This window comes from Volvox carteri (assembly GCF_000143455.1).
Source record: "Volvox carteri f. nagariensis unplaced genomic scaffold VOLCAscaffold_56, whole genome shotgun sequence".
NCBI classification, from domain to species: Eukaryota; Viridiplantae; Chlorophyta; class Chlorophyceae; order Chlamydomonadales; family Volvocaceae; genus Volvox; species Volvox carteri.
In genome coordinates, this window is record NW_003307599.1 from 749180 (window position 1) to 774264 (window position 25085).

The window sequence follows — 25085 nt, forward strand, 5'->3', positions numbered from 1 at the left end:
TGGTGGGGCGGGGGGAGGTGGGGGGGAGCGGTTCGGGTGGTGTGTGTAGGGGGGGGGCCGGCGAGGGGGTGTTTCTCCTTGCAGAGAGGGTGTGTGGGGAGATGCGATGGGAAACTGGGTTGAGCCGGTCCCTGGTCCACAGGTCCCTGCGGGTCGGAGCTACCGCCATTTCTCTACCCCCCACAACTCCGAACACCCAAGTGAAGAGAAATCCTAGATTGTTTACCTTTTACTGAAGTTCCTATTCCTTTTTCATAGTTCGGAATCGCATTCAATCGACCCGCGCAAATTTGTTCATCATACTATTGAGTTGATTTTGCGCCCCACTCCGCCCCACCCTCGCCTCTCCGTATCCTTTCCACACGTAAACACACATGGACACACAGACCTCGCCATATTACTTACAAACACATCACATCTCAGTATTCGGAAAGGCACATCGTTCAGGTTTTACTTGTAATAATGTGTATGTGTGTAATTTGATTTCCCTACGAAAAAGGCCTTGAAGCCCCCGCCGCCTCTGTCCCCGGCCCCTCCCCGCCCCTCCCCGCCCCTTATTGCCTTGTTCAGGTCATGCGTGCGGAGGCACTTCTCTCCTCCGCGACCGTGTCGGGTATTCCCCCGGAGGCGGCTTGCAACCAGGCCCGTAAGGCCCTGGCGCTGCTGGTGAAGGCGGCCGGGCTGCAGGTAAGGAAGGGCCTCGGGCTGTGGGTGAGGGGAGGTGAAGGGCGCAGGTAGTAACATGTGTGTGTCTGTATGTGTCTCTGTTTTAAGGACCTGAGTCGCGATGGGGGAAATGCCGATTGGTGGTGATAACATCTTTTTTAGAGAATAACTCCACCGAGGCGAGCTTTCCGAATTGCCAACGGCGACGTGTGGTAGAAATTTCAGTGAGGCTGTAGACGTACCTTGAGTTTAAAAGTAGATGTTGGGTTAAAGGGTAGTGTCAGTGAATAAGCGGCAATAAATGAATAAGCGGAGGCGCTGCAGTGGCGATCTGCGGCTTGGCAGTGGGCGGCTAGGACTGACTACATACAACGAGGGCACCTAAAGTCCCTGTGTGTGTACGTGTGTGTATGTGTGTGTGTCTCTGTTTGGCGTTGCGTGTCTCTTTGATTTGGTTGCGGTTTTGTCTCCCGCCGTATCTCAATGCATGACAACCGCAACCGCGTGGACAAGTTCGATTGCAGCACTTTCTGCACCGTTTCGTTACATTCGCGCCTTCCTCCCCCACGGCCCGCAAACACACCAACACATTAACACTCAGCATAGCATACAACAAAAGCACAAACATAACCGCACGTGGCTCTAGATTATATTAAACAAACACGTTCTCCCCCTTCCTCCCTCTGTCTCCATCGTCTGCCCGCCCGTGACCAGGAGCCGGTTGCCTGGACTTCCGAGGAGGTGGAGGACAATGATCTGGGTGTGGGAGTGCAGCGCTCCACCATTGACGCCGTCAAGGACGCGGGCATTGTTGCGCTGATGGCTCAGAGCCACGGGGTGCTGGCGGAGTGCAAGTTGAAGGAGGCGGACGCGGAAGAAGCGGGTGAGGGGGGGCCCAGGGGGCGGAGGGGACGGGGGGGGTTTGGAGGGCAGGGGACGGAGGGGAGGGGGAGTTTTGGGCAAGGTAAACCACTGACGATTGAATCAAGTGCCAGAGATAAACGGATAGTCCAGGGAAGGGGGAGGAGGGGAAGTGCAGGTACAACAAGGCTTGAGAGAGGGTTGTAGTGAGAGGTACGGCATGCGGGTGAGGCTTCTGTGTGGGTAACGAGACATGGATGGAGGAGGGGGAAAGGGGTGGTGAGAGACCTTGAAATTTAACTGCAACTCGCTGAGCACCTCGCCACCCCCCAACTCCCTTTCTGTTCCCCATCCGGCCCCCCCCCACCCTGTTCTGCCCTCCACCTCATCTTCCCTCTACAGAGCGCAAGTCCTCCCTTCGCAGTGCCGAGGAAGCTGCTTCCCGATTGGATCGCCGTACAGAGAGGGGGGATGCCTTCTACTCGCCCGAGCAGCTGGACAAGTACCGCAGCCAGGTGCAGGCATACAGGTGGGTTTCAGCGGGCTTTAGAGGCGGTCGCGATGTGGGAGGTTCGTTGCTAAATGATTATTAATTATAAAATATAAATAAAAGTTAATTTAGGTTCCTTTGGGTTTTTTCAAAGGCAATAAGTTACTAGAATTTGAGGACGCATGGGAAGGGGAGCAACTAATTATATGACACCACCTGCTCGGCCCTGTTGCCGCGTTTTCATCCATCCACCCTTTTTCCCGCCATAAAACCATTTTTTGGCCAATCTCCAATTGCCACAACAGAAACGAGGCGGACAACCATTTGGCGGAGGTTGTACGACTGGCGGGCGAGGCCGAGCGGTCGTACGACGCTGCGATGTACTGCCTCAACCACGTCATTGACATTGAAGGCTCCAGGTGCGATTGTATGTTTGTTGTGCTGGGGGGTGAGGTGGGGTGGGGTAAGTAGCGCAGCCATCGGTGGGCGGCTAGCTGGTTGGGTGAATGAGAAGAGGGGAGAACTCGCCAACCCCGTACGGCCGTACTGTTGGGCGTCTGGGTCACGTCTGGACTTGGATGGTGGTGCCGTACTCCCCACTCCTCCCTCTCGCCCCCTCTCTCCGCTCCCCTCTCCCCATTCTTTGCGTAAGATTTCCCGCCAACACCATTACTGCCAACACTGCTTCCCCCTCTCTCTCCCCGTCTCTCTCCCCCGGCTCCCAACCACCATTATTCCATATCCTCAGGTTGGAGGATTCTGTGGGTCGCGAGGGCAAGCTATCCCACCCCACCTTCCAGGCGTTGTGGAAGAGGTCTCTGGACTTTTTTGCGGGCATTTCTGCCGCGTACGGTAAGAAGATGGGAAAAGGGCGCCTATGACACAGGCACGCGGTTTTGGGGGTGTTTCGGTCCGTATATGGTGTTTGACAGGAGGATAAGAATGAGGGGGAGGGGGGGGGAGGGGAAGGACGCTCCAATTCCATTCCCCGGTTATTCTCCTTTTACCCTTCCTCCGCAGCTGCTTTCCCGGGTCTTCCCAGGTTTGTCGTTCTACTAGCATTTCCCGCCCTTCCGCGCTCTACAGCTTCTGCACACCCCGAATTCCATGCCCTGCTGCCTCACCTTACGCCTCCCTCATCTTACACCTCCTTCATCTTGAGCCCCACCGCCCATTACTCTTTTCCCGCCCGGATAGCTCTCCAAAGGAAGGACGCGGAGCGGCTGGGTGTCGTGAACGAGATCCTGTCGGTTTTTGCGCAGTACGGCCATGGTGGTTGGCTGCCCCCTGCTCGTCACATCCAGGCCCTCAAGGACAAGGGAGCTCTACTGGTGGATAAGAGGGATTACGTGAGCGCACGTGTGTGTGTGTGTGTGTGTGTGTTTGGGGAGGGATGACTGAGAGGGGAGGGCGAGGGGGAGCTCAAAAGGCCGGGGCATTGCGTTGAAGATGGGTGGTTGGAGAAAAGAATGGGGAGATGAAGGGGGGTACGCGGGTTTTGCAGACCGGGGAGCGGCGGGGAGAAGGAGGCGGGGGGGAAATCAACTGATGATGCAAGGAGAATCGAAAGGGGTTCAAATATGCCCGTATCCACCTAAAGCACCGACTGCTGTAGGAGCCATCACTGCTATGGTCTGATTCCGCCCGGCCGGAGAAAGGAAGGAAAGCGGCAAAAGGAGGAGGGCGTGGCAGTGTACAGAGTGTCGGAGGATGGGAAACGCGGAGCAAAACCCAGAACACGACCTGAAGGATAACAGCAGCAACTCACCCTAATGTGTGCAGCCCTCTACATTGGTTATGTCGTGCACTGCATGTGGTACACTGAAATCTGAATGATGCCGTACGTGCACACGCGCACACACACATGCAGGAGGGCGCCACCGCCTGTTACGAGGAGCTGACCAGTGTGGTTTCGGAGCTGTTTGTGAGTGACCCGATGCGCAAGGAACTGCAGGTAAGGAGTTGTTGCTAATTTTTGGTTGTGGTGGTGGTTGTGGTGGTGGTGATGTTGCTGGGTACATGGGGATAATAGTGAACGTAACAATCACCACTACATTTACCATGTTACAGTCGTACCGCCGGCACGGCGAGCAAATAGAAACCACTACCACTATCATACCGCAATCGAACCGACCGCAATACACATCCCAGCAACTACCACAACCACCGTAACGACCTTGTAACCAACGCAATCAAATTTACCACCCCCTTCCACCGGTAGTTGGCGGAGGTGCTCAAACTGCGAGGTGACGTGGCGCTTGCCAGCGGCGACTTCCGTACAGCCCAGCACATGTTTAACCAGGTACGGCAGTACGACAGTCCTGGGGTACGACAATTCAAATCGCATACGGCGGTGAAAGTTGCTGCAGCTCGCAAAGGCCCTGTCCCGAGCTGTGTCGATGTGTTTACATATGTGAAGGAGTCACGGAAGTTATTTGGGGAGGTGTTGGGTTTTGCCGCTCGCCTCCTTTGCTTCATTCTATTCGTAACACATGGCCTCTTTTCTTATGCCTCCGTTCCCCACCAGCGCCCCCTCCTCTTTGCTTGCTCCTTACCCCCGTTTCCCTCACCACCTTTCCCGCAGTACCGCTGATAACAACAAATAACCCCTCACCACCATCGCCCCATTTCCACACCCGGCCCCCTTACCTTCCCACTCGCCACGCAGGCCCTGGAGTACTATCAGCGGCATCTGGGGCTCCAGGCCCCGGTAGCCCAGGACCTGCTGCACCGCATTGATGAGGTGAAGGGCTACCTGGCGGATACCCGAGTCATGGGCAGACTGGCCTCACTGCCCTCGTCATCGCGACAACAGCAGACCTCCAGCCCCACGCCCCCCGCCGGGAATGTGGCGGCTGCTGCGGGGGCCAGTGGTGGGGGTGCGACAGGAGGTAGCAGTAATGGTACTAGCTCTTCTCCGGGTCCTGGATCTGTGGCGGGCGGTGGAAATGGTGGTGGGTTGCGGTCCTCGGCTCCGTCAGTGGCATCGCCCAGGTGAGCATCCCGGCGTGTTTTGCGTGCATGTCTGTCTGTGTCTGTATGTCTGTATGTGTATGTATGTCTATTTGGGTGAGTGTTTGCGTTGAGTATGGGTGAGGTGGGTGGGTGGGTGATGGGGGTTGCGTTATTCAAGTTCGGCGGGGAGGAGGCAGGGGGAGCTCCCCGGAGGGTGGAGATCGATTGAGTGGATGGGGTTTGGGAATCCTCGTCCCCGGACTTTGGCCACCACCACGCAGGTCCTCTTAACCCGCTAACCCCCCTCAGCCCCATTATGTACCGATTCTTTATTCACTCTTTGGTTTCTTCTATGTCGCGCTGTCCCGATGTCGTATGTATCTATGTATGTATGTCCTCAGGAGCAGCGTGTCCCGACCGCCGCCGCTTTCCACCTCGGGGGCGCTCTCGCATCGCGGCGCTTCCGTACACGGCGCCCCTCTCCCGATACCTGGCGGCGCCAGCGTCCGCTCCTCCGTCGACGGCGAGTCCCAGTCCCACTCCTATTCCCAGCGCACCGGAGTCCCCGTGTCATTGAATTTGGGAGGCGGAGGGGCGACGGCCAGCCAGCGGCCTCCTTCTGCTCTCGGTCCTCCTTTATCGGCACGCTCCGCCGCCACCAGCAGCGTCCGGGGTTCAGTGGAGGGTCAGGGCGGCGGCGGCGATGCTGGCGGCGGCGGCAGCGGCGGCTGGGCGATGCTCAGCCCGGCAGCGGCCTCCGCCGCAGGCGCTCAGCGTCGCAGCGGTAGCGATCTGACCGGTCACAACTGGGCAGCGGCGGCGGTGGCGGCGACGCCGGCGGCGGTAGCCTCGCCGGCACCTTCGAGTCGGTCGTACCGCAGCGGCGGCGACGTGGGGCCCGGTGGCGGTGTGACGGGCGGTTTCTTTGCACCGGTGTCGGGAGGACCACCGTCAGTGTCTGGTGCGTCGCAGCGCAGCGGTGCGGCCGCTAGCGGCGGACTGGAAGACCGCATGTACGGCAGTGTAGCATCGCCGGCGGCTCAGTCGCACCGTAGTGCTTTTAGCAACGGAGCAGCTTCGCCGGCGGCTCAGTCGCAGCGCAGCGGCGTAGGTGGCGGTGGTGGGTATGGCGGCATGGCTGCGTCAACATCACAGTCCCTGCATAGCGCCGACTTTGCCAACCTGCGTGGGTACGGCAATACGGTGCCGTCACACCCTCGAGCGAGCGGCGCCATTGGTGGGGATGATGACGAAGCCACCGGTGGCGCGGACGAGTACGGTGTGTACGGCAACGCGTCGCCAGCGGTTGTCTCCGCCAACCGGCGCCTGGGCGGGAACAGCGGCGATGTTGGGTCTCGGTCGCACCGCAGCGTCACTAGCGCCGCAAGTGGTGGCGGTGCCGCTAACGGTGGCTACGGTGGCCTGGCGTCACCGTCGGCGCGCTCGCAGCGTAGCGGAGTTGGCTTTGATGCAGCTGAGTACGGTGGCGCAGCATCGCCGGCGGTTCAGTCACAGCGCAGCGGCTACAGCGGGTATGGCGGAGGTGGCGTTGCGTACAGCAGCAACTACGGCGGCGCAGGGTCGGCGGCGCCGCCGTCGCAGCGCAGCGGCGAGTTTAGTCAACCGGGCAGGATCAACTCGAGCAGCAGCTTCCGCCGATCAAACAACGACCCGATGGAATTTTAAGGATACGACAATACGGCAAATACCTTGGCATTGTCAGGATTTCGCATGGTTTTACTTTTTTTTATATATGAGAAGTCACCGTCGTCATACAACAACAGCGATAAAAAATAATCCCCGCATGCGACTCTCTGTGTGTCCTTGCACGCTATCTAGCTGTCCGCATATACGCACAGTCTACTTGGATGTACGAGTATACTCTTGTACGGCACTTAGCACCTGCTTTCCCTAAACTACAAGCTGCTGCTGCCGCTACTAATTTCTACTGCAGCTGCTGTTGGTGGTTTTACTTAAATATCCAAATTCTGGTTTTAAATCGCTTTGAAATGCTATTGTTTGGCGGGTTGTCTGACCGCCAGCAGCTTTTGGCAAAGGCTTATGTATGATGGGGTTGATTACCGCCGCTTTGCCAGGATAATTTAATGCGGTAAAATCACGCGCGGGTGTGCACACACATTAAAATCCAAACATCTTAAACAGGCTTAATATGATCAGGCCATGGCGGCTGGGAGCTAGCCTGTTCCGTTTGCTGCTGCTCCTGCCGCTGGCGATATGAAAGGGACGAGGGGAGAAGTGGCAGAGCCAGGAAAAGCGCAGGAGGAGGAGGAGATAGAGAAGCACTTGCCTGGCTTCGGGGCGAGGCGTTTGGCGTGTTTGGGACTGGGCGGTAAGAATAAGAAATGGGCGGTTGGAGGAGGAGGAGGAGGTGCTGATTGCAAGAACGGGAGCTGCAGTTGAAGGTTCGGAAGGGTGAAGGGAAGAGATTGGGAGGCGGTGCTGCAGAGGCAGCAATGACAGCAGCTCCTGCAACTGACGAACGTCACTGCGGCTGCTACCGGTGCGGTTTTCGTGGTCTGGCGGCCGAGGCAGGTATCTCGCTTGGCGTGAGAGGGTGCCTGCCCGGAGGACGAGGAGGATGGGGATGCAGGTGGAGGAAAGGCAAGAGGAGGGTCCAGCAATTATTGGCGCATGAACAGGTCATCATGTTGCTGATGCTTGGTTGTATGCAGGGTTGGTTGGTGAGCCCATGGGGCTCGCATACGGATTCATCTGGGACACAGCTGCACCCTACCTTAGATACATGATGTGGTGGATGATTGAATGAGTGGATGCAGGTTTGGCTCTTGTCTGCCTCCTGCCTGTCCGCCTGCCGGCCAGGCTTGGCGGCTGTGTGTGTTGTGTGCTTATACTGGGGTGTTTGCCGAGAGGTTGTGTGGAGGTTGGGAGGGGTTACATCAGCCCGATGTGGTCCTGCTGTTCCAGTCCTTGAGCTCTCCCAAAGGAAAGGGCCCACAGGAAGCGCACGCCCCGCATCTGCGTGTAGCAGCGGCAGCAGCAGCAGCAGCAGCATGGCTCCGCAGTGCACATCCGCGCCAGGTAGTGTTGCCGCCGTGCAGCCGCAATATTACTCTTTGCAGCTCCTGCAGCAGGGAGGGGTTGCAGGGCTGTTACATGAGGACCTCAATGCTCTTCTCCCTAAAACCGAGCCACGAAAAGGAGACCTGGTATGCCGTGTATGGCAAGTGCGTATGTATGTAAGTATGTATGGGTGCACCCATGTCCTCTTCCTGTCCCTCCTCGGTGTCCGTGATTATCTGCACGTGCAGCTGGAATATGCAGGACGTATTAGCGCGGGAGATGTCCCTCTTCCTGAGGGGCATACCGGGGGCCCAGGTGTTGCCTGTGTCCTGCCAGCCAGGCTGTTTAATGGTGCGACATGTCTGGGGTTTCACCCCTTATACAAATGCTGCGGCCACGGGAGCATTATAGATTGGTTCTGCTTACAGTGTCTCTTTGGGTACGGACAGAGCCCCGTCGTTTCTGTGACCCCTTCTCTGCGACCAGGTCGGGGTGTTGAGGGGGGTGGTCTCATAGGGTATCAGATCTCGCCAGCTGCTGAGATGTGTTCTCCGGCGTATCGCGAGTATTTGAGCCCAAAGCCGCTTTGCTGCGATTGATTTACTGCTAATGGAAGGGATGGTGGTCCCAGCACAGCATGTAAGCGTACCTTAAGTGCAGAGAGAAGGGGGGCCCTGGGCACATACCAGACACGGCCGCGGGTGATAGGAGGTACCGACTGCCCTGCGGACATGATCATTCATGCATCCTCGTTCGCATGGTATGTATACCCCGAACAGTACATGGGGTCTCGTACCCCGCATTGCGAGGCAGCGTTGGCTGAGCGGCGTGTTATCCAGATCACCCTGATGCGCTTACTGGTCGCTGTCGTTTAGTAGATGGTCGGGAGCAAGATGCATGGTGGTGTTCATTTGTGGTTTTTGCCCAAACCATCCGTCGGGCCGTCCAGCACGAACGGCACGCACATTTTGCTGCTTGATTGCCACGCTTATGTGTGAACACGTGGTTAGGGCGGATCCGGAAGATCGTGTGGAGGGGATTGCTGATAATCTACGGATGTTCGGGTGACTGGATGAGGAGGGATCTAGATGGCAGGATCGAAAACCGCCTTGGACTTTCAGTTCGTACGGCGTAATTAACTTTCAAAATATATAGTCCATGGCCCCAGGGCTCCGAATTTGCGCGGAGCTTTGTAAAACCTGTAAACTTACTGTTTAAATTGCGGCGCAGTGTCAACGAAGCACACTTCTAAACAGCGAAAAAAGCTTTGCAAAAGCTGTTACACAAATCAAATGAAAGTGCGTTAGGGACCCACTTTGTTAGCAGGCACTTGTTCAAGAAATCAAGGAAGTCAAGTGCGACGAGCGTCTGATTCAGGCTTTGCTGACATCTTAATGTCTTTAATGCCTCAACCAAAAGATTGCCCCTGCATTTGGGTTCCAGGCCTTCTCGAAAGGGTTGCGCATTATGCGGGCAATGATGCGGCTTGCACGCTGCGGGTCCTGAACAAGGAGGCAGCGGAGTGGCTAACAAATTTTAAGGTCGTGCGGCTGTCGTTGCCAACTCCGATTTACGCCTTCCGTCAACAGTGGAACCACCCCGATGCCTTCCGTCGGTATACTCTCCAGGAGCGGCGCAAGCTTCTGGAACTCACCGCTGCCAGCGGTATTATCGAGAACCTTAAGGTGGCCCGTGCCAACGTCGGCCTAGCAGACGGCCTCGAGGATATGCTCAAGGCAGCCGCAGCCGCGGGCCAACTGGAGATGTGCCAGCTGCTGAAGGAGGAGACCAGTTCCTGGGGTTTATCGCTGCCTGCAGCATCGAGGGGTGGACACCGCCATGTGTGTGAATGGATGCTAGCTGCTGGTTGCCCCCTCTCCAGCATGTCTGCCGTGGAAGGAGCCGCCCGCGGGGGCCACGAGGGCCTTATGAACTGGCTGTGGGAGGAGTTCCTGCGCCGTGGGGGCAGCACTACAGATTCTGATATCGAAAACCTGCTTATTGCGGCAGCTGAGGGCTTTGACCTGGCAGCATTGCAGCGGCTGAAGCAGCATTCTCTGCCAGGTGAGGATATTGAGGGGCAGCAGCGGATGGTAGCAGACGCCATCACACATACCACGTTGAACCGTATGTTGGCTGCGGCCGCCGGCAGCGCCACCTCCGACTGGCTCGCCAAGATGGAGTGGCTGGAGGCACAGGGTGGCCAACCGACAGTTCAAGCAAGCGAGAGCGCTGCTGGCAGCCCGCACGATGCACTTGGCCGCCTGCAGTGGCTGCGCAGCCGGGACTACCCGCTTGATGAGAGTGTGGCCGATGCAGCAGCAGCTGCTGGCAACCCGGCCGCACTGCAGTACCTTGTAGCGCAGATGGGCATCAGGCCAACTGCCTATGGCATCACACAAGCCTTCCAATCCGGCCACCTGGCCGTGCTGCAATATCTTCACAGTGTTGGCCTGTTGGCGCAGTACGGGCAAGCTGTTGAAAATGCAGCGATCAATGGCAGGCTAGCCGTAGTATGCTGGGTTGTGGAGGCCTTGGGTCTCACCCCGGACAATACTGCCGACCTGCTGAACAGCGCAGCAAGGAGTGGTAACACACGACTGATGACCTGGCTACACGAGTGGGGTTGGAGCTGGAAAAGTCGGCCGGCATTGGAAAATGCTATCAAGTCAGGCTGCCAGGAGGCAGTGGAATGGCTTTTGGGGCGGGACTGCCGTGTTCCGGTGAGTATGTTATGCTTGGGAACTGCTGGCCCCTGTATGTGCTTGTTGCGCTTCGTTGCTCAGCGTTGCTTTTATTCACGCCGCCGTCAGAAAACGGATTACTTGAGATTGTGCTAATCTCTTTGTAATTTGCTTGCTTGACGACTTATGCAATACCGGGGTCAAGCATATGGTGGTGCATGGTACATGGTAGCGTGTTGGTAGATGTATTGCATATTTGGAGGGATAAAATCATGATGCCGTTCGTTTTTAAGCAAAGCTTTCAACAACAGCCGCACCTCCTCTCTGTTTTTTTTGCTGGATTACAGGTTTGCGGTGAGGCCTATATGGTGGCTATGGGCTGCGATGACATGGCGATGGTGCGCTTCCTGTACCGGCTGGACGTCCCATTAGGTCCCAACCTGCTGGTTAGACTGAGGAATCTTAGGATCTTACGATGTCGGTTTCAATACACCCGTCTTGGTGAAGCTGGGCGGCCAGGGGACATCTTGGGATGTTGGGAGGGACAGAGCGGCTGAGACCCGATGGCAGCATCGATGATTGTTTCTTGGCATCGTGCCGGGACGGCCGCCGGGACGATCGCGCCACAGCACAGCGGTGCCGTCGCTGGTGGCGACGCCTTTTTCAACCTGGCAACGGTATGGCGGAGCTGGTATGTATAGCTTTGTTGCTATTGAGTACGGTGGCGCGGCGTCACTGCCGGTTCAATTACAGTGCAGCGGCTCCTATGGCAGCGTGTACGGCAGCAATTACGGCAGCAATTACGGCGGTGTAGGGTCCCCCACACCAGCGAGTTTGGTTTAACTGGGTTTTCATTTTATACGTGCCATCTAGCACTGTCACTGCCATCATACACCTAAGCTGCATAACGTATGCGGCCGGCTTCCCACTGGAGTCGCTGATCCTCATCTGATGGGCAGCACGCGGCAATCGGAGATGTGCCTAGGTTTTCCGACGGGGGTTACACCTTGAGCCCCCCACCCCCTGAGCGCAGCGGCGGCGGCGGCGGCGGCGGTGGCGGTTGGCGCCGCCAAGACAGGCGGCACGGCAGCGAGCTTGTTTGGCCGATTGGGGGACATGGTAAGAGGGTTTACCTTGCAGGAGGGGGCCTGCAGCGGCTGAGGGTCCCCCAAGCACTGCCGGCAAGAAAGCCCAAAGGGTTGCTGAGGTCATGGACGTTCCAGTAGAGTGGCTTTGGGGGATTCTTTCTGACATCTTGTCAAATTGTCATAGGTGCCGGTGGGCTGTTACGTGTTTTTCGATGTGTATTTTTTGAATTTTTTGGTAGGGGGATGGCCACCACGGGGGAAGTGGGTGTGTGCATGGGTTGTGGATGCGTGTTACGGCTGCGGATTATACAGTCATGAATGTTACGATATGGATTATATGTAGCTGTGTAGTTATGGGATGACCCAAATGCGGATTTACGCTGTGCGAATTTATGCTGTTCACCGAGTTGCCGCAGGTTTTTGTCTGAAGGTGCTCCGCTACTAAGAGGGGCAGATTACTGCGTACACTGGCTCCGCATGAACCCTAACCCCCCTGGCGCCTACCGTTAACGGCATTCCTCTCCTGCTGGGAAACTCCCATACGAGTGAGGCTGTTTGCCGCCAGCTAAATGTAGTCCTAAGTGGAGCTTAACCCCCATCATGTGTCACGAGTCCACGCGTAACCCCGTCGTCATCAATTTTGGGCATGCTCAGTTGCGCACTAGCAACTAATAGATCGTTTGTCAGTAGTAGGTTAATTAGGTCTCAGTGGTTACTCGAAGGCAGGTGTGGCTGGTGTCTGACCTGCCGGCGGTCCTGGCCACTGTTAGCACCTTGGTATCTGGCCGCAGGATTATGGCAGCCGCTACGTGAGCGGATGCATCCCGAGTTCCGGGACCCATCCTAGTTGGAGAGGCCGTTCGGGAACCGGTGGTAGACTTCTGAGTGCGCTTGAGGAGTTTTGCGACTCTGGGTTTGCCTTCAAAGGGTGGTCAGGCGACGGCCCTCGACACCCCATCCTTCATGTTGTTCGGAGCGTCCTCTTGTGTGGGGTTTCACATGAAGCTATGTTTCATGTTTAGATATCGTTACATTCTTCGCCTCGTCAGTACCTACTGGGTGCCTTGGGGTTGCGCATGTCCCTCTTTCCAGCACATATTCCAGAATGTACTTCGCCCTGCTTTACCTGCTTTACCCCGCCTAATTGAAAGAAACCGAAAAGGGTCCTCAGTAAAAGCCGCACCTGCGAAGGTCTGCAAACATGTTTTACGTCCTGACAAAATGCCCCTGCGCGAGGCCGCATCCTCGGATTCGCTAGGCGGTGGTTGCAGATAGGTTTGCGTTGTTTTGCAGCGCAAAACACGTGCACACGTGTTCGCATTCCTCACTATATATATTTACATGTTAATCAGGAGGGTCATACCCCGCATGACCCCTCACACAATGGCCCAAGGCGTGCGAAGAATTACAACGGCAAGTAGGTCGTTCGTGCAGGCAGGCCACCCGATGTGTGAATAGCCGAAACCAAACCAGGAAGACTGCACGTCCGGGAACGTCAACCCAGCAGGTATCAAACGAAATGCGATTAGATTCTCTTAGGCTCTTGGGCCTCTAGCTCGTATGGGCTCGTTGCACCTAGATATACCGAGGTGTAACACAAACACAGAGAGGATATTCGCAATCCACCAACTGGATTTGCGGCACTGCGAATTCAGATCCTAATTCTGAGTACCAACATTATGCGCCATCCCGGCCGGCTCGGGGTGTGAGGCCTGTCTCTGGTCCATCCCAATCTCGGGTTGTGATGGAGACCTGCATCACCACCACTACGCCGACCGCAGTCCAATACTCGTAGACAGAAAGGCAGACAGGAAAACCAACAAACTGAAACAGTGCCCAATATTGCCGTCCATACGTTGGCTTTCAATCGTTCATACGTGCGCATGCAAGTGTAAACATGTACGGTCATACAACTCCTTCGGTTTGACCGTCAAGTGCGGTACACACACACACACACACACACACACACACACACACACACACACACACACACACACACACACACACACACACATAACCGGAATGGAAAGGACATGCAGACGCGGCACAACCTGGGGTCGCAAGCACGCGTGCCTTGGAATGGACGGAGAGGCCTCATTGCGTGGAGGAGATCCAAAAAGAAGACACGCGACGGGTCTCTTCCCGTGTTGCGAAAGAGGCTCGAATTGGGAGTCAGGTGGGGAGTGTGGGTACCTGTGAGTGTGCATGTATGTATTTGAGTCTTCTACCACCGTCATCAGTCACACCACGATAAACTCTTTAGGCCATCTCGTTTAGTACACATTATTGCGCTTTGGTGTCAGGCCAGCGTGGGAAAGAAAATGCCCTCAGAGCTGCACATTGACTTCAAAGCACACTCACAGAAAAAACATGCCGTGCGTGTGGTCTAGTTACACACCAGCCACCGCCAACTCCAACATGGGCAGCTGCCAACAACCAACCACCCTGCCGTACAGCCCTTGTGGCCCCGAAGCCATTCCTCCAACAATCATATTGCCCTTTGTCGGGGCACTTGTAAGAGCGCTTGTAAGTTTAGAATGCTCAAGTCACGGCGCGCCATACAAACGCACGGTTCATGCGTTCCTTCTCTTTCCACACTGGCCCGCAGTCAATCACGAGTTTGCGAACCCAGCCACGACGGATTTGGACAGTTCCCTTTCCTCCCCAGCAGCCGTGCGCCCAAAGCAGCAGGCGCCGCAGGCGCCCCTCCCACTTTTGCTCCCCCTCCTGTGCCGTAGAGCCCTCAGGGACACCTTCAGCTCAGGCCCTTCATGCCCAAGGAACAGATATTAGTTAGAGAAGAACAACAGGAAAAAGGAAAAGGCGGGACCGAACCACAGTTTTCGGATTCCAAATAGAGCCGGAGAAAAAAGTAGAGAAAGTACGAAAGGGTACGACAACGTTACCAGCCAGCGATAGCAGCAGCAAACAAGTGCAGTAACCTGTACTCCTTGATAGTCAAAACGCCGTATCATTAGTCGTATCATTATCCATATTATTGGTATAAGTCGTGTTCGTAGCCCATATAGCACACAAACCGACAGAGTCAAAGCGTAGTTCCCGTACATATGTCTTACCACCCATTATCACCACCACTATCACCACCATCGCCAGAGAACGTGTGAGATTGGTTGTTTGTATACGTAGGACAGAGACAGTGAAAAATAGAACAAAAGAGGGAGAGAAGGGGCAATTAGCTGAGACGGCATACCTTGGTCCACTCTCACTGTCACTCTCACTCTCCTCTCCCCCCTTCACACTCGCTCTCACTCTCCTCTTCCCCCATCCACCGCTAACCCACACACTCGCACACTCCCTATTAACAACCCCCAACAATAGCACCAGCACCACACACACAGATACGCTCACATGTGGTTGTGTTGAGCGAGTAAGGGCAGGTGCAAACCTACTCAGCCACGGTCAGCACGTCCCGCCAAGCCTGCCACACCAGGACAAAGCTCGATGACCCATCCAGCAAGTGCCGCTCCCTTTTACCCCTATTCCCTCCCAATCCCCCGACCCCCCCGCATGTCCTGCATGATGCCCATGGAGTTATCGTCCAGGATGCCAGTCCATGAATTGATCAGTCCGTATATCAGCCTGTATGTCAGCCTGTATATCAGCCTGTATGTCAGCCTGTGTATCAGCCTGTATGTCAGTCTGTATGTCAGTCTGTATGTCACCCTTTAAATTCCTCAGCCAACTAGTCTATATACATATTATAGAGTTCAGGTGGTGTTAGGGACGTGGTGTCGTGCGTGAAGGGTCAGACGTAATGTCTGTCTGTCCGTCTGCCTGTCCGCGGGACCAGCAGGTTGTGCGTGTACGGCAAAACAACCCACACCGTAAAAGCACAAGCTGCAGCCGCTCACTCGTCATCAACCCCACCGGGGAATCTCAACAACCATCAACCACCGCCGCGCAACCGCAAATCTTCACGTCATCATAATCGTCGCATTGCATCATCACATTCGTCTCCTTCCGCCACGAAACCAGAGGGCAACCGTGTCATCCCCCACGTTGAGCAACCGACCCGATAAGGACCCGCTGCAGTCACGAGCATTTGTAGCATTCGGAGTGGAAAGCAGCCACCAAGGTGCCGAGGGCGCACATCCCCCTCGGCCTTCCGTGGATCCACATCACTGCCGGGGCAGTGATGTGTCCCATCACATTGGCATGTAGTGGGACGTCTTTCCTCCTTCCCTCCCTCCCTCCCCTTCGACCTTCTTCCGCCGGAACCTTCTTCCGCCGGAACCTTCTTCCGGATCACCATCACCACCATCACCACCACCATCACCTCCACCATCACCACCACCACCACCATCACCACCACCATCACCACCACCATCACCACCATCACCACCATCACCACCATCACCACCATCACCACCATCACCACCATCACCACCATCACCACCACCACCACCATTACCCCCAACCCACTCACCGCCTTTGTGAGCCCCTGCACCCACACCTCACACCCACACCGAATTACCCAAACGACTCAAAGCGTTCCAGACCATCGCCCTGTCGCCTTCACCCCCTTCGCCCTCGTCTGCTCGTCATCGCCGTCCCCCCAAATCCCGTCTGCCAGTTGGCCCAAATTAGGCCTAGTAGGGTCCGGAAATGGCTCCTGGCAGTCTGGAGGTCGCTCCGGATAGTCGGGGACCGCTGGACAGTCGGGGCTGTGCCCCGCCGGTCAGAGTCCTCTGTTGCGAAATGGGGGTTGGTTGTGGAGGAGGGAGTGTGATGGGTGGGGAGGTCATTACGTGAGGGCCACGAGTGGAGGGACTAGACAGAGGCGAGGCGAGAAGAAAGGGCGGGAGCTTTGGACGCAGTATAGGAGGTGGGGGAGTGGGCCCCGGGGTATTGTGTTGGGGAGATTCAGGTCTAGGTAGCAACCAGGGGTTGTAGTTGGGGGTTTGGGAAGGCGGGAGGGGTTTAGTTGGAGAGTTCAAGCAAGAGTTGAAATGGTGAGCGGCATACATGCAGTTGCCGGAAGGAATACTGCATATAGATAGATGAGAAAAATGCGGGCATGGGTGCGCTCCCGGCAGGTGCATGGGAATATCCGGTGCAATTAAAAGGGATTGCCAATCTCTCTCTTTCTCTAGCTCTCTTTTTCAGTATTTCCCACACCTCCTTCCCACGCCTACGCTTCACACTTTTCATAGAGAGGAGGGGTATATACATACAGCGCAACATCACGCGCTCATGGCAATGCCGATAGCAACCCAGCACACCCACCCTGTCCTCGAGATGTCGTACAGCGGGCACCGCGGATCTGGCGGCGCCGCTGACTGAGTCCATCTCCGCCAGCCTGTTAAGGAGGGCGTCCAAGCTGACCTTTTTGATGTTTGCAATCTCGCCGAGCGCTTTCAAAAAATCTGCGGGTTCGGGTTCGGATCCGGATTCAGGTTCGGGTTCGGGGTCATGACTAGGGTTTGGGTCAATGTCAGGGTTTTAGTCGGACTGATTTGGGTCGGGGTTGAAGTTTGCAGGTGGCAGTTAAAAAGCACACTCTAGCTAGGGCGTGGAACCAAGCTTCCGAGGATTTAAAAGCCGAGGAAGCCGCAGAATGGGGCCCTAGTGCATCTAAGATTACTGGAACGAAGATTGTGTTGGGATGAGCTGCGAGTGCCTAAAGCGCATGTAGTTGTGACAGCATGTGCGTGAGGAGGTAGGCGAAGCGCCGAGAGTTTGGGGGCTTTTGACGGCAGACCAAGAAGGTGCGGCAGAGAAAGAGCGAATTAGCTAGCTCAACAGAAACAGATGTATAACACTCACGTTCGTAGTCCAATCTCCCGAATCCCTTAGATAGACGCAGGTAAATGCCTTCTACGTCCATGGGAGTCAGGGCGCCTCCAACAAGCTTACTTTCCCGGCAAAGTTTTGCAAATTTAGCTCCATCAAGTGTTGCATTTGCCAGTGTTATCTGCATTGTCAGTAGCAAGCAACCATAGTGATGCGACATGTAGCCTGCATATTACCAGTAGAGGCCATGCTATACATGACCTACCCCCTTTTTTCCTATGCTCGCATACTTTATGAACACTTGTTGTGCCGAGTCCTCCGCCATGTTCATTTTTAGGGGACGGCTTGCAAGTAACAGTTATCGCAGGACACCGTCAATATACGTGGCGGTACTTGAATGCAGTCTGTAAGAAATATCCTTATTTTGACATTTTGCCTGCCGCAGGGTCTTTCTTCCAGGATATTGGGTTCGCGTCCGTACCGGAGGTGCTTCAGGGCAATTAATTAAGGTTGCATCCCGCCGTATGAGATAATGATTAACAATTTTAATGAAAATGGCAATGATCTGCTCCGGAAGCTATGTATTTGAAAGAACTTTCCCTTGTGTAGTGCCAGCAGTCGGTCACCTGACAGTGCAAACGCAAACTTTATCTACCAAGATAAAATTATAACGGGATACTTCTTATGTTCTCATATTGGTTCAATACTCATAGCGGGGATGCAAAGCGTTACGCCTACTTCTACCTCCTTTGGGGATGCGAAAGCAATTATTGGTGGGAACTCTTTTGCGACGAATCAAAGGACATTTAGTTCTGATTCTAAGATAATATTGACCTTAACCGAGGCCGCTACATCCCTGGATTGCCCTTGCCGTGCAGAATCTACCTCCGCTCGCTGCACTACGCGTGTTCGCTGACCTGGCGGGCGCCGGTTGAAGCTAGCGAGTATGACGTGCGTTTGAGTGCATGAATCTGTCTACAGCTCAACAGTTATTCAATTGGTTCTTTTTGACGAGCAGGAACAGGATGACGGTTCCTTTCTGCTGTACGGTGCTCACCCGGAAGCCTTCAACTGTTGTCCTCCGGAACGCTTTTCAGCATTCATCCATTCCTCATTGACCCCTGTTTCCAAGGAGAAGGTAGTCCCGTCACTGCCGTTATTTTAAGTGTTGCAAAATGTTGCAATGCCCGGCTTGCAAGCCGTGGTCTTTGCTCTGGTAAAGCCGCAGTAGCAGGTCAGTATCTGTGCTGGTATTTTTGCCACCGGATGCACATGGCCACATAGGATGCTATCCGGGCATTGCAACATTCCGCAACACTTGAAATAACGGCAGTGACGGGGCTACCTTCTCCTTGGAAACAGGGGCAGGCAGCTGCCTGGTATGTGACTTTCTGAGTGCCTCAACTTAGGTGTTGATATGCAGAAGGAGGGATTCCTGGGTCACCCTGCCTGCTCTTTCTGGACCAGAGTGAGGACCTACTGTTTACCCGGCCGGGGGCCCTCACCGGCCCAAGGTAGCAATTACGAATGAGTGGCCCAATTTTTGGTTAGCCAGTTCACATGCTACGTTACGTTAAGACTTTTTGGGAAAAGTGGTCGGTTCGGACATGGTAACGGTACGTTACCGGTAAAGTGGACGAAAAGTCTAAAGTGACCCGGGGGGGGGGGTGAATTTCGACCCCTCGTACCGTTACCTGAATTGCGTCGCCAATTTCGCGAGTTATAACAAACAGCCAAGCCCAATCGCTTATAAAGACCACATATTTGACAAATTGTGCGCGCTTTGCACTCCGACCGAATTTCTAGTCACACCGCTGCAGTTTATTTTGGAAAATGAACAAGGACAACGCCGCTCGTGTTGCTCGCCCGCGCACGACCCCTTACATAGCCAATATGTAACCCATTGTAGTATCAGGGCTGAAGCCATCCGCGAAATGGCAAGTCGGCTGCACTTCCGGCGGCATGGGCCGCGCCGCGTCGGCCCAAACGCGCAAGCACTGCCATTGAGAATTGAACATATCCTCAAGGTTGTCAAAAATTACATCCATAGCGGCCGCTAGGGCAAACGCCATCGCGGCTCGCGCGGGATGCAGTGCCATTGCTGTAGGCAGGGCTGCCAATAACCCGTCAATTATATATTGCGATTCTAAGGGGATGTGCTGAAGTTTTGGCCATTGAAAGACATAAAATGGAGATGGTTTACACAGCTCGCGCCAACGAACACAACGTCGTCGTAATGTCCCATGTGAACTGGGTGACTTTTTCAGGCCCACTTTTCCAAAAAAGTTTTCGCAACGTAACGTAGCATGTGAATCCAGTATAACACTTTAAAATTTATATGAGAGACACTTTGATGATAAAGTAACTTGATAAATTTGAGGTCTTTAATGCACGTATTTCATTGATGTCATTGAGCTATGCTGGCATCCCCGGCAACAGATTTTCTTAGGGCCGGGGGCGGCTTTCCTCCGTAAACGGGGACCTTGCGAACTCCCCGTAAGAATGTCTAAAGTTTGGGAATAAAAAACTGCTGCATATTTGTAATCAGGGGAGCTCTACATAATACCACCATTAGGCCGCATACCTCCAGTACAAAGGAGTCATGCACCGCGGACTCGTAGTGCACCTATAAGCAGGCAAACGCCACAAATGCTTTCTACGCGCTTTACATAGCTTAGGGTAAACTCCCACTTCTTTGATGTAGCCTTTATTGCAAATGAAGTACATAGACAATCCCTTCGCGAAGACTTGCGCCAATTTGGCGTCGGGTTGCAGCCAGATGCGCGTCAATTTATAGTCCCATGACCCATGATTTTTTTTGTGATAAGACCCAACAAATTGTAACGTCTTAAGGTATGCTTTGGGTACAGCAAGTGCCGATGTCGCGGATCAACACGATTTTCAGGTTCTCGACTTCCTACGTGATCAGCAGACCAGATTCCCCATCTGGCATTGTTGTTTAGTTTACAGACTGGAGGACTACACGAGCGGCTGGAAAAGCTATGGAACCTGCCGTACTGATAGTGAGCTAGGCGGTTCCGGCCCTCTTCCGGGTGCCCCGGCAGGTTTGCATACAGGTAACTATAAAGTCCGTTGTACCTCTGGATGACACTTAGCGCCCATATACAACGGCCACTGCTGCAGTCGGTCACATCTCGCGCATCCCGCAACTCGATCACGCAAATCAAAGCAGCGAACCTGGCTACCCATGGCGCACAAATGCGTTCAATCCCTTTACGCTTGCACGCTCCTCCAAACGTTATGTGAAATTCAGCCCTAGGAACATATGACGCCAAACAGCGTATTTTTCCTACACATGCCCGTTTGCTACGAAGCACGTCGTCCTTGCTTATCCCACGCCAACATGAGTACGACCGCGGTGGTGGGCACACATGTGAGGCACGGCACCTCACCAGAACACATGGTATCGTGTATGCAACACTACTGTGCGGGAAAGCAAACCGACCAGGACGCCAACCAAGCCCATTGGTTCTCGCTCGGAGACATATGATATTAAAATACGAACAGGAAAGATGCAATATTTCACTCCCGGCAGCCCTACAGGCTAGGCAGTGCAGCTGACGATCAGGATGGGCACTCAAGCGGAAAGCAATGCAAGCTATCCAGCATGGCCAGCTACTCGTGAAGTTCGGTAGCACCCAACTGTGTGGACGGAACAAACGTCCTGGTGGGCGACCCACATGGCAGCGAGGCACTTTTAAGGAGCACAGCAGCTGCACAGCCATCATGTCTGCTGTTCACGGGGTTGTGGCCACCCGCAACTTGTCCAATGGCTTTGTCCTCAACATCACCATGGCAATCCACAGCTGCATCCAGCACTTCAGTGGCTTTTGCACCACTGCTGCAGTCGACCATCACCGTCCCCATTTGCATGCACCCAGTCCACACGTGAACCCAGCATGTCGTGCTGTACATGTACATGTCTTGCTGGGGTTTGGGGTGGGCGAAGGTGTCCGATCGACGAAACTCATCGGCTTTGCTATGCCGACAACTTCATCCAGCACATGTGCACACCTGGATGCAACTCTATCCTTAATCAGATCTGGTGCATCTGCGACCCTGATGGCAGCTCCTGGCCGATTTGCTGTCTGAGGCAGCTCCCGCATGCACAGCTCCAAGAATGCCCATGCATTCAGCAAATCCGGTGTGAAAAAGATCAGCAGCGAGGGTGCAATAGCACGTGTATCTGCTCCAAATGATCCCAGTTTGTACTGCTGACAGAAGAGCTGGTGTGCATCGAATCTTCCCTTCTGCTCTCACTGTGCAACTGACTGCTCGTGTACAGTAGCAGCTGAACCCAGCACGTCGATTCCGCCCTGCAGCTCTTCAGCGGCGGATAAGGAGCTTTTTTTGGACCTTCAAAAATATCAATACGTGGGAAATATGGTCGTACTCGCCACTACAGGCAATCTGACCCGTGGGTCACACAGGTAACAGAGAACCCCAAAGAGCGCCGCTACAGGTCAATGCATTCAGAAACTAGGAACTATTCACAAAAAAAGAATGCATGAATTACTTAAACCTTCGCCAGCGATACCATTGCCTAGAAAGGCATTCATGAGTGCGTGTGAGCCCCAAGGAGGCCTTTGATGCCATGCGCCCACCTCCTTAACACATATGATTGTTCATGCAGGGGAACATATGTTCACCCTATGGCATACACCAGGCCGGTTCCGGCCCAGTTGTCACCCTACCCAGTTGCCCCGTCACCGAGATCACCGTACCTCAGTTACTGGGCCGGTAGGATTACCGTATCGACCGTTAGCCAGTAACCGTCCTCGGTTCCCGTAACCATCATGGGTAACCAGTAGGGTTGGAAGTCATCTAAACCTAAACTTCTAAACTTATATGAGAAACTTTAGAAACTAAACTGAGATATTAGATGGAATTTTTTGGCACCTTAGTTGTACGGCAGCTCCGAAACCTTAGGAGAGAACTTAGGTAGTCCTGAGAAACTTTAGATGAAGCTGTCTGAGGACTCATCCAGTAGTTACTGAGTTACATTCCCAATGGCTGACGTCGGTGAAGCCTCTGGCAAGCCGCCGAAGGGCAAGCGCGATACTTACACCTACAATGGCAAGGAGTACTCGGCCAGGGAATTTTACGAGAAGCTGAAAGACATTAAGCGAAATAGCCGTGCTTCCTGGTGGGCTTTCTTCAACGTTGTGCTGGTAAACAACGCAGTGAAGCTGGCCTGCGCGTTTTGCCCCACCCAGCTCAGCGCTACCAATCCCTCAGCAGTGGCCCCACAGCATCTGGCAAGCTATCATAAGGACGCAATTTCGTCTTCCTCCCAGCAGTCTACGGACCCCACCGCCGGTGTATTCAAGCATCCCAGTCAGTGCATCGGTTTTATTATGGTGATGACTCTGCTGGCTGCAGAGGATGAGAAGAGCGCGTGTGTGTAATGGGCGGCGGGGTACACCGACTGGCACGTGGTGCCTGGTGTTGTGGTGTGCAGTTCAGCAGTTTGCCAATCGCTGTGTTCTTTGGAGCGTTTAGGGGCTTGCTACTTGCTATGTAATGCTCGTTTCCATGGGTGTGCAGTGGCTTGCAGGCGGTGGTGTCCCGTGGGTCCCTTGCCCCGTGTGCCAACTGAGCACCTTTCGCTGCGCACACTCAACGCAGCGCAAAACTATTGAATTGTCGTTAATAAGCAGCAAATGGGGATTCTAATTCCTAAGTTTCAGCCTAAACGACCCTTCCGCCAGAAAGTAGCCGAAACCTTAGTTGAGATTTCTAAACTTCTCAACTAAACCTAATTAGTTTCTAAGGAAGTTTAGTTGAGATAAAATTTCCATCTAAGGAAGTTAAAAACCCTAGTAACCAGGCATGGCCACACTACTGCAATGATAGCCATAAGGTCGAAATGACATGACGATACATATCTGGTATGGCTGTACATTTGCTCTATAGGATACCTAACCTCCGTACTCGGGGGGTAGGGGGGAGGGGTAGCTCAGGATGAGGTGGAGGCGGAGCAGGGGAAGGAGAGTGAATCGGATGGGTCGGAGGGGGAATTGGAGGAGCAGGGGGTGGCAGTAAAGCGCAGGCGTCCACCACCATGTGCTACGCACCCTAGTGGTAACAGGCCTTTGGTGGGGCAGTCTGGTAAGGGGCCATCAAAGAAGGTAAAGCCTTTAACCCCCGCGGCTGCTTTACAACAAATTGATACTGGTGTGTATGGCCTGTGTGTGGCAGGAGCAGCAGAGGCAGCTGCAGCTGTGAAAAAGAATGGAGCAGCAGGGGCCACGGATGCAAATCACAGTGCCAGCCGTCGCTAGAGTACCTCATCAACTGGTGCTGCTGCTGGTGTGGGATGTGACTTCAGACCTTATCGTGAATGATTAGCAGCAAACAATATTATTAGACTGATATGCATGTGTACGTACATTTGTGTACTGGTGTCCTAGGGCCTGCTGTAACACCAAGGCAAAGAGTACTCTGGGAGATGCCAAGAGAGTTAAACCCTTCTAACATTCCTCGAGCGAACGTCCTCGGGCGCCCCCGGGCATATCCCGTAGAATTATGGTTGATTGATATCCCGTAGAATTGTGAGTTTATTTGTTATTATGACATTTCGTCCGTCCCCCTCCGAGATGGAGGTTTTTATTATTTACTCAGCTGGTAGACTTCTCGCCCACCCGGGAATCCGTCTTTGGGCAAAGAGTATTACATCGTGCCTGGAGAGCGCTAAGTTTATGACCGTTTTCGATCCGAGGTGTTCCCAACTTTTAGCAATTCGCACCAGAGACCCGCCAAAGAGTACTAATGAGAGATGCTCAGAGAGCTAAACCCTTCTTAAAATACGGCTCAGGGCGCCAACGCGCCTCCCACACACATCTTTTTTGAGCATTGCACATATATAATATATAATGTATACAATATGAATCACAAACACAAGACACGTACGTGATGGCCGGAAGAGCCCAAGCCTAGAAAGATGCAACCATGCAAGGAGGGTATGAACAGCGGGAAGATGAGGCTGGGGTCCTGGCGCAAGCTACCAGCGCAACGGCATTTAAATATCGCGACAAGGGGGTCCTTTTATATCTAAGTGAAGTTGAAGGGGGGGTCTCTGGCCAGCTGGATGAGAAAAGACGGTAGCTAGATGAGGCGCCCGGCCGCCTTCGGGACAGCTAGATGAGGCTCGGTGGCTGCCAGATGAGGGTTCGCGGGGTCCGAAATTTCACCTTGATGAATGTATGGCATATCCCGATATGCAATTTGGGTGCTCTACATTTATCTAGTTACGCTTCCTTATGTACTGAGATGCGCGCGGGGCTTCTCGCAAAAAACGCTTACAGAGTCTCATACTCGCCCATGCTTCGGTGTACACGATGGTATCAGTATAATACCAATCGCTATGCATGGGCCGACCCGCCCAAACGAACGCCACGCCGCCGCTGGTGGCCCCGGCGGAAACGCCCCTAAGCGCCAGGAAGCGCCCCATCTTTTTTTGAGAGGTTACAAGGTGGACCGCTGGCCCAGGCTTCAAATCGGTTCGGCAGGTTGTCAGTTCGA

At 54.4% G+C, this 25085-nt stretch overlaps 5 protein-coding genes across 5 annotated transcripts in view; 3 read left to right on the forward strand and 2 right to left on the reverse strand.

Moving 5' to 3' along the window:
* VOLCADRAFT_96961 (uncharacterized protein) overlaps nt 1-6658 on the forward strand; it is a gene marked incomplete at both ends in the record, with an annotated part of 11388 nt that extends 4730 nt beyond the window's left edge. Inside the window, 10 exons of the mRNA XM_002955933.1 lie at nt 571-687; nt 1381-1549; nt 1930-2056; nt 2323-2436; nt 2766-2869; nt 3038-3366; nt 3888-3971; nt 4239-4319; nt 4686-5011; nt 5476-6658. Of these exons, the coding sequence (XP_002955979.1) occupies nt 571-687; nt 1381-1549; nt 1930-2056; nt 2323-2436; nt 2766-2869; nt 3038-3366; nt 3888-3971; nt 4239-4319; nt 4686-5011; nt 5476-6658 (2634 nt within the window). The remainder of the gene's footprint in view (nt 1-570; nt 688-1380; nt 1550-1929; nt 2057-2322; nt 2437-2765; nt 2870-3037; nt 3367-3887; nt 3972-4238; nt 4320-4685; nt 5012-5475) is intronic.
* Nucleotides 6659-7127: 469 nt separating this feature from the next.
* VOLCADRAFT_107035 (uncharacterized protein) lies at nt 7128-9230 on the reverse strand (the record flags this gene model as incomplete). The annotated part of the gene is made up of 7 exons (XM_002955989.1): nt 8873-9230; nt 8664-8688; nt 8441-8490; nt 8116-8305; nt 7728-7844; nt 7471-7551; nt 7128-7199 (listed from the first exon to the last, which is right to left on the reverse strand). Exons 1-7 carry the CDS (start codon nt 8923-8925, stop codon nt 7128-7130), a joined length of 588 nt encoding a protein of 195 aa, XP_002956035.1. The 5' UTR covers nt 8926-9230.
* On the forward strand, nt 9205-10737 carry VOLCADRAFT_107036 (uncharacterized protein; the record flags this gene model as incomplete). The annotated part of the gene is made up of 2 exons (XM_002955934.1): nt 9205-9555; nt 9643-10737. Coding segments are annotated over exons 1-2 (1242 nt in total), but the record flags the coding sequence as incomplete, so codon positions are not given.
* A 4777-nt stretch (nt 10738-15514) lies between these two features.
* On the reverse strand, nt 15515-17871 carry VOLCADRAFT_96964 (uncharacterized protein; the record flags this gene model as incomplete). The annotated part of the gene is made up of 5 exons (XM_002955990.1): nt 15515-15581; nt 16010-16248; nt 17034-17173; nt 17574-17721; nt 17806-17871. The coding sequence occupies 5 exons, from the start codon at nt 17869-17871 to the stop codon at nt 15515-15517; spliced, it is 660 nt and encodes a 219-aa protein (XP_002956036.1).
* A 4699-nt stretch (nt 17872-22570) lies between these two features.
* On the forward strand, nt 22571-22969 carry VOLCADRAFT_96965 (uncharacterized protein; the record flags this gene model as incomplete). The annotated part of the gene is made up of 1 exon (XM_002955935.1): nt 22571-22969. One exon carries the CDS (start codon nt 22571-22573, stop codon nt 22967-22969), a length of 399 nt encoding a protein of 132 aa, XP_002955981.1.
* Between the last annotated feature and the right edge of the window lie 2116 nt (nt 22970-25085).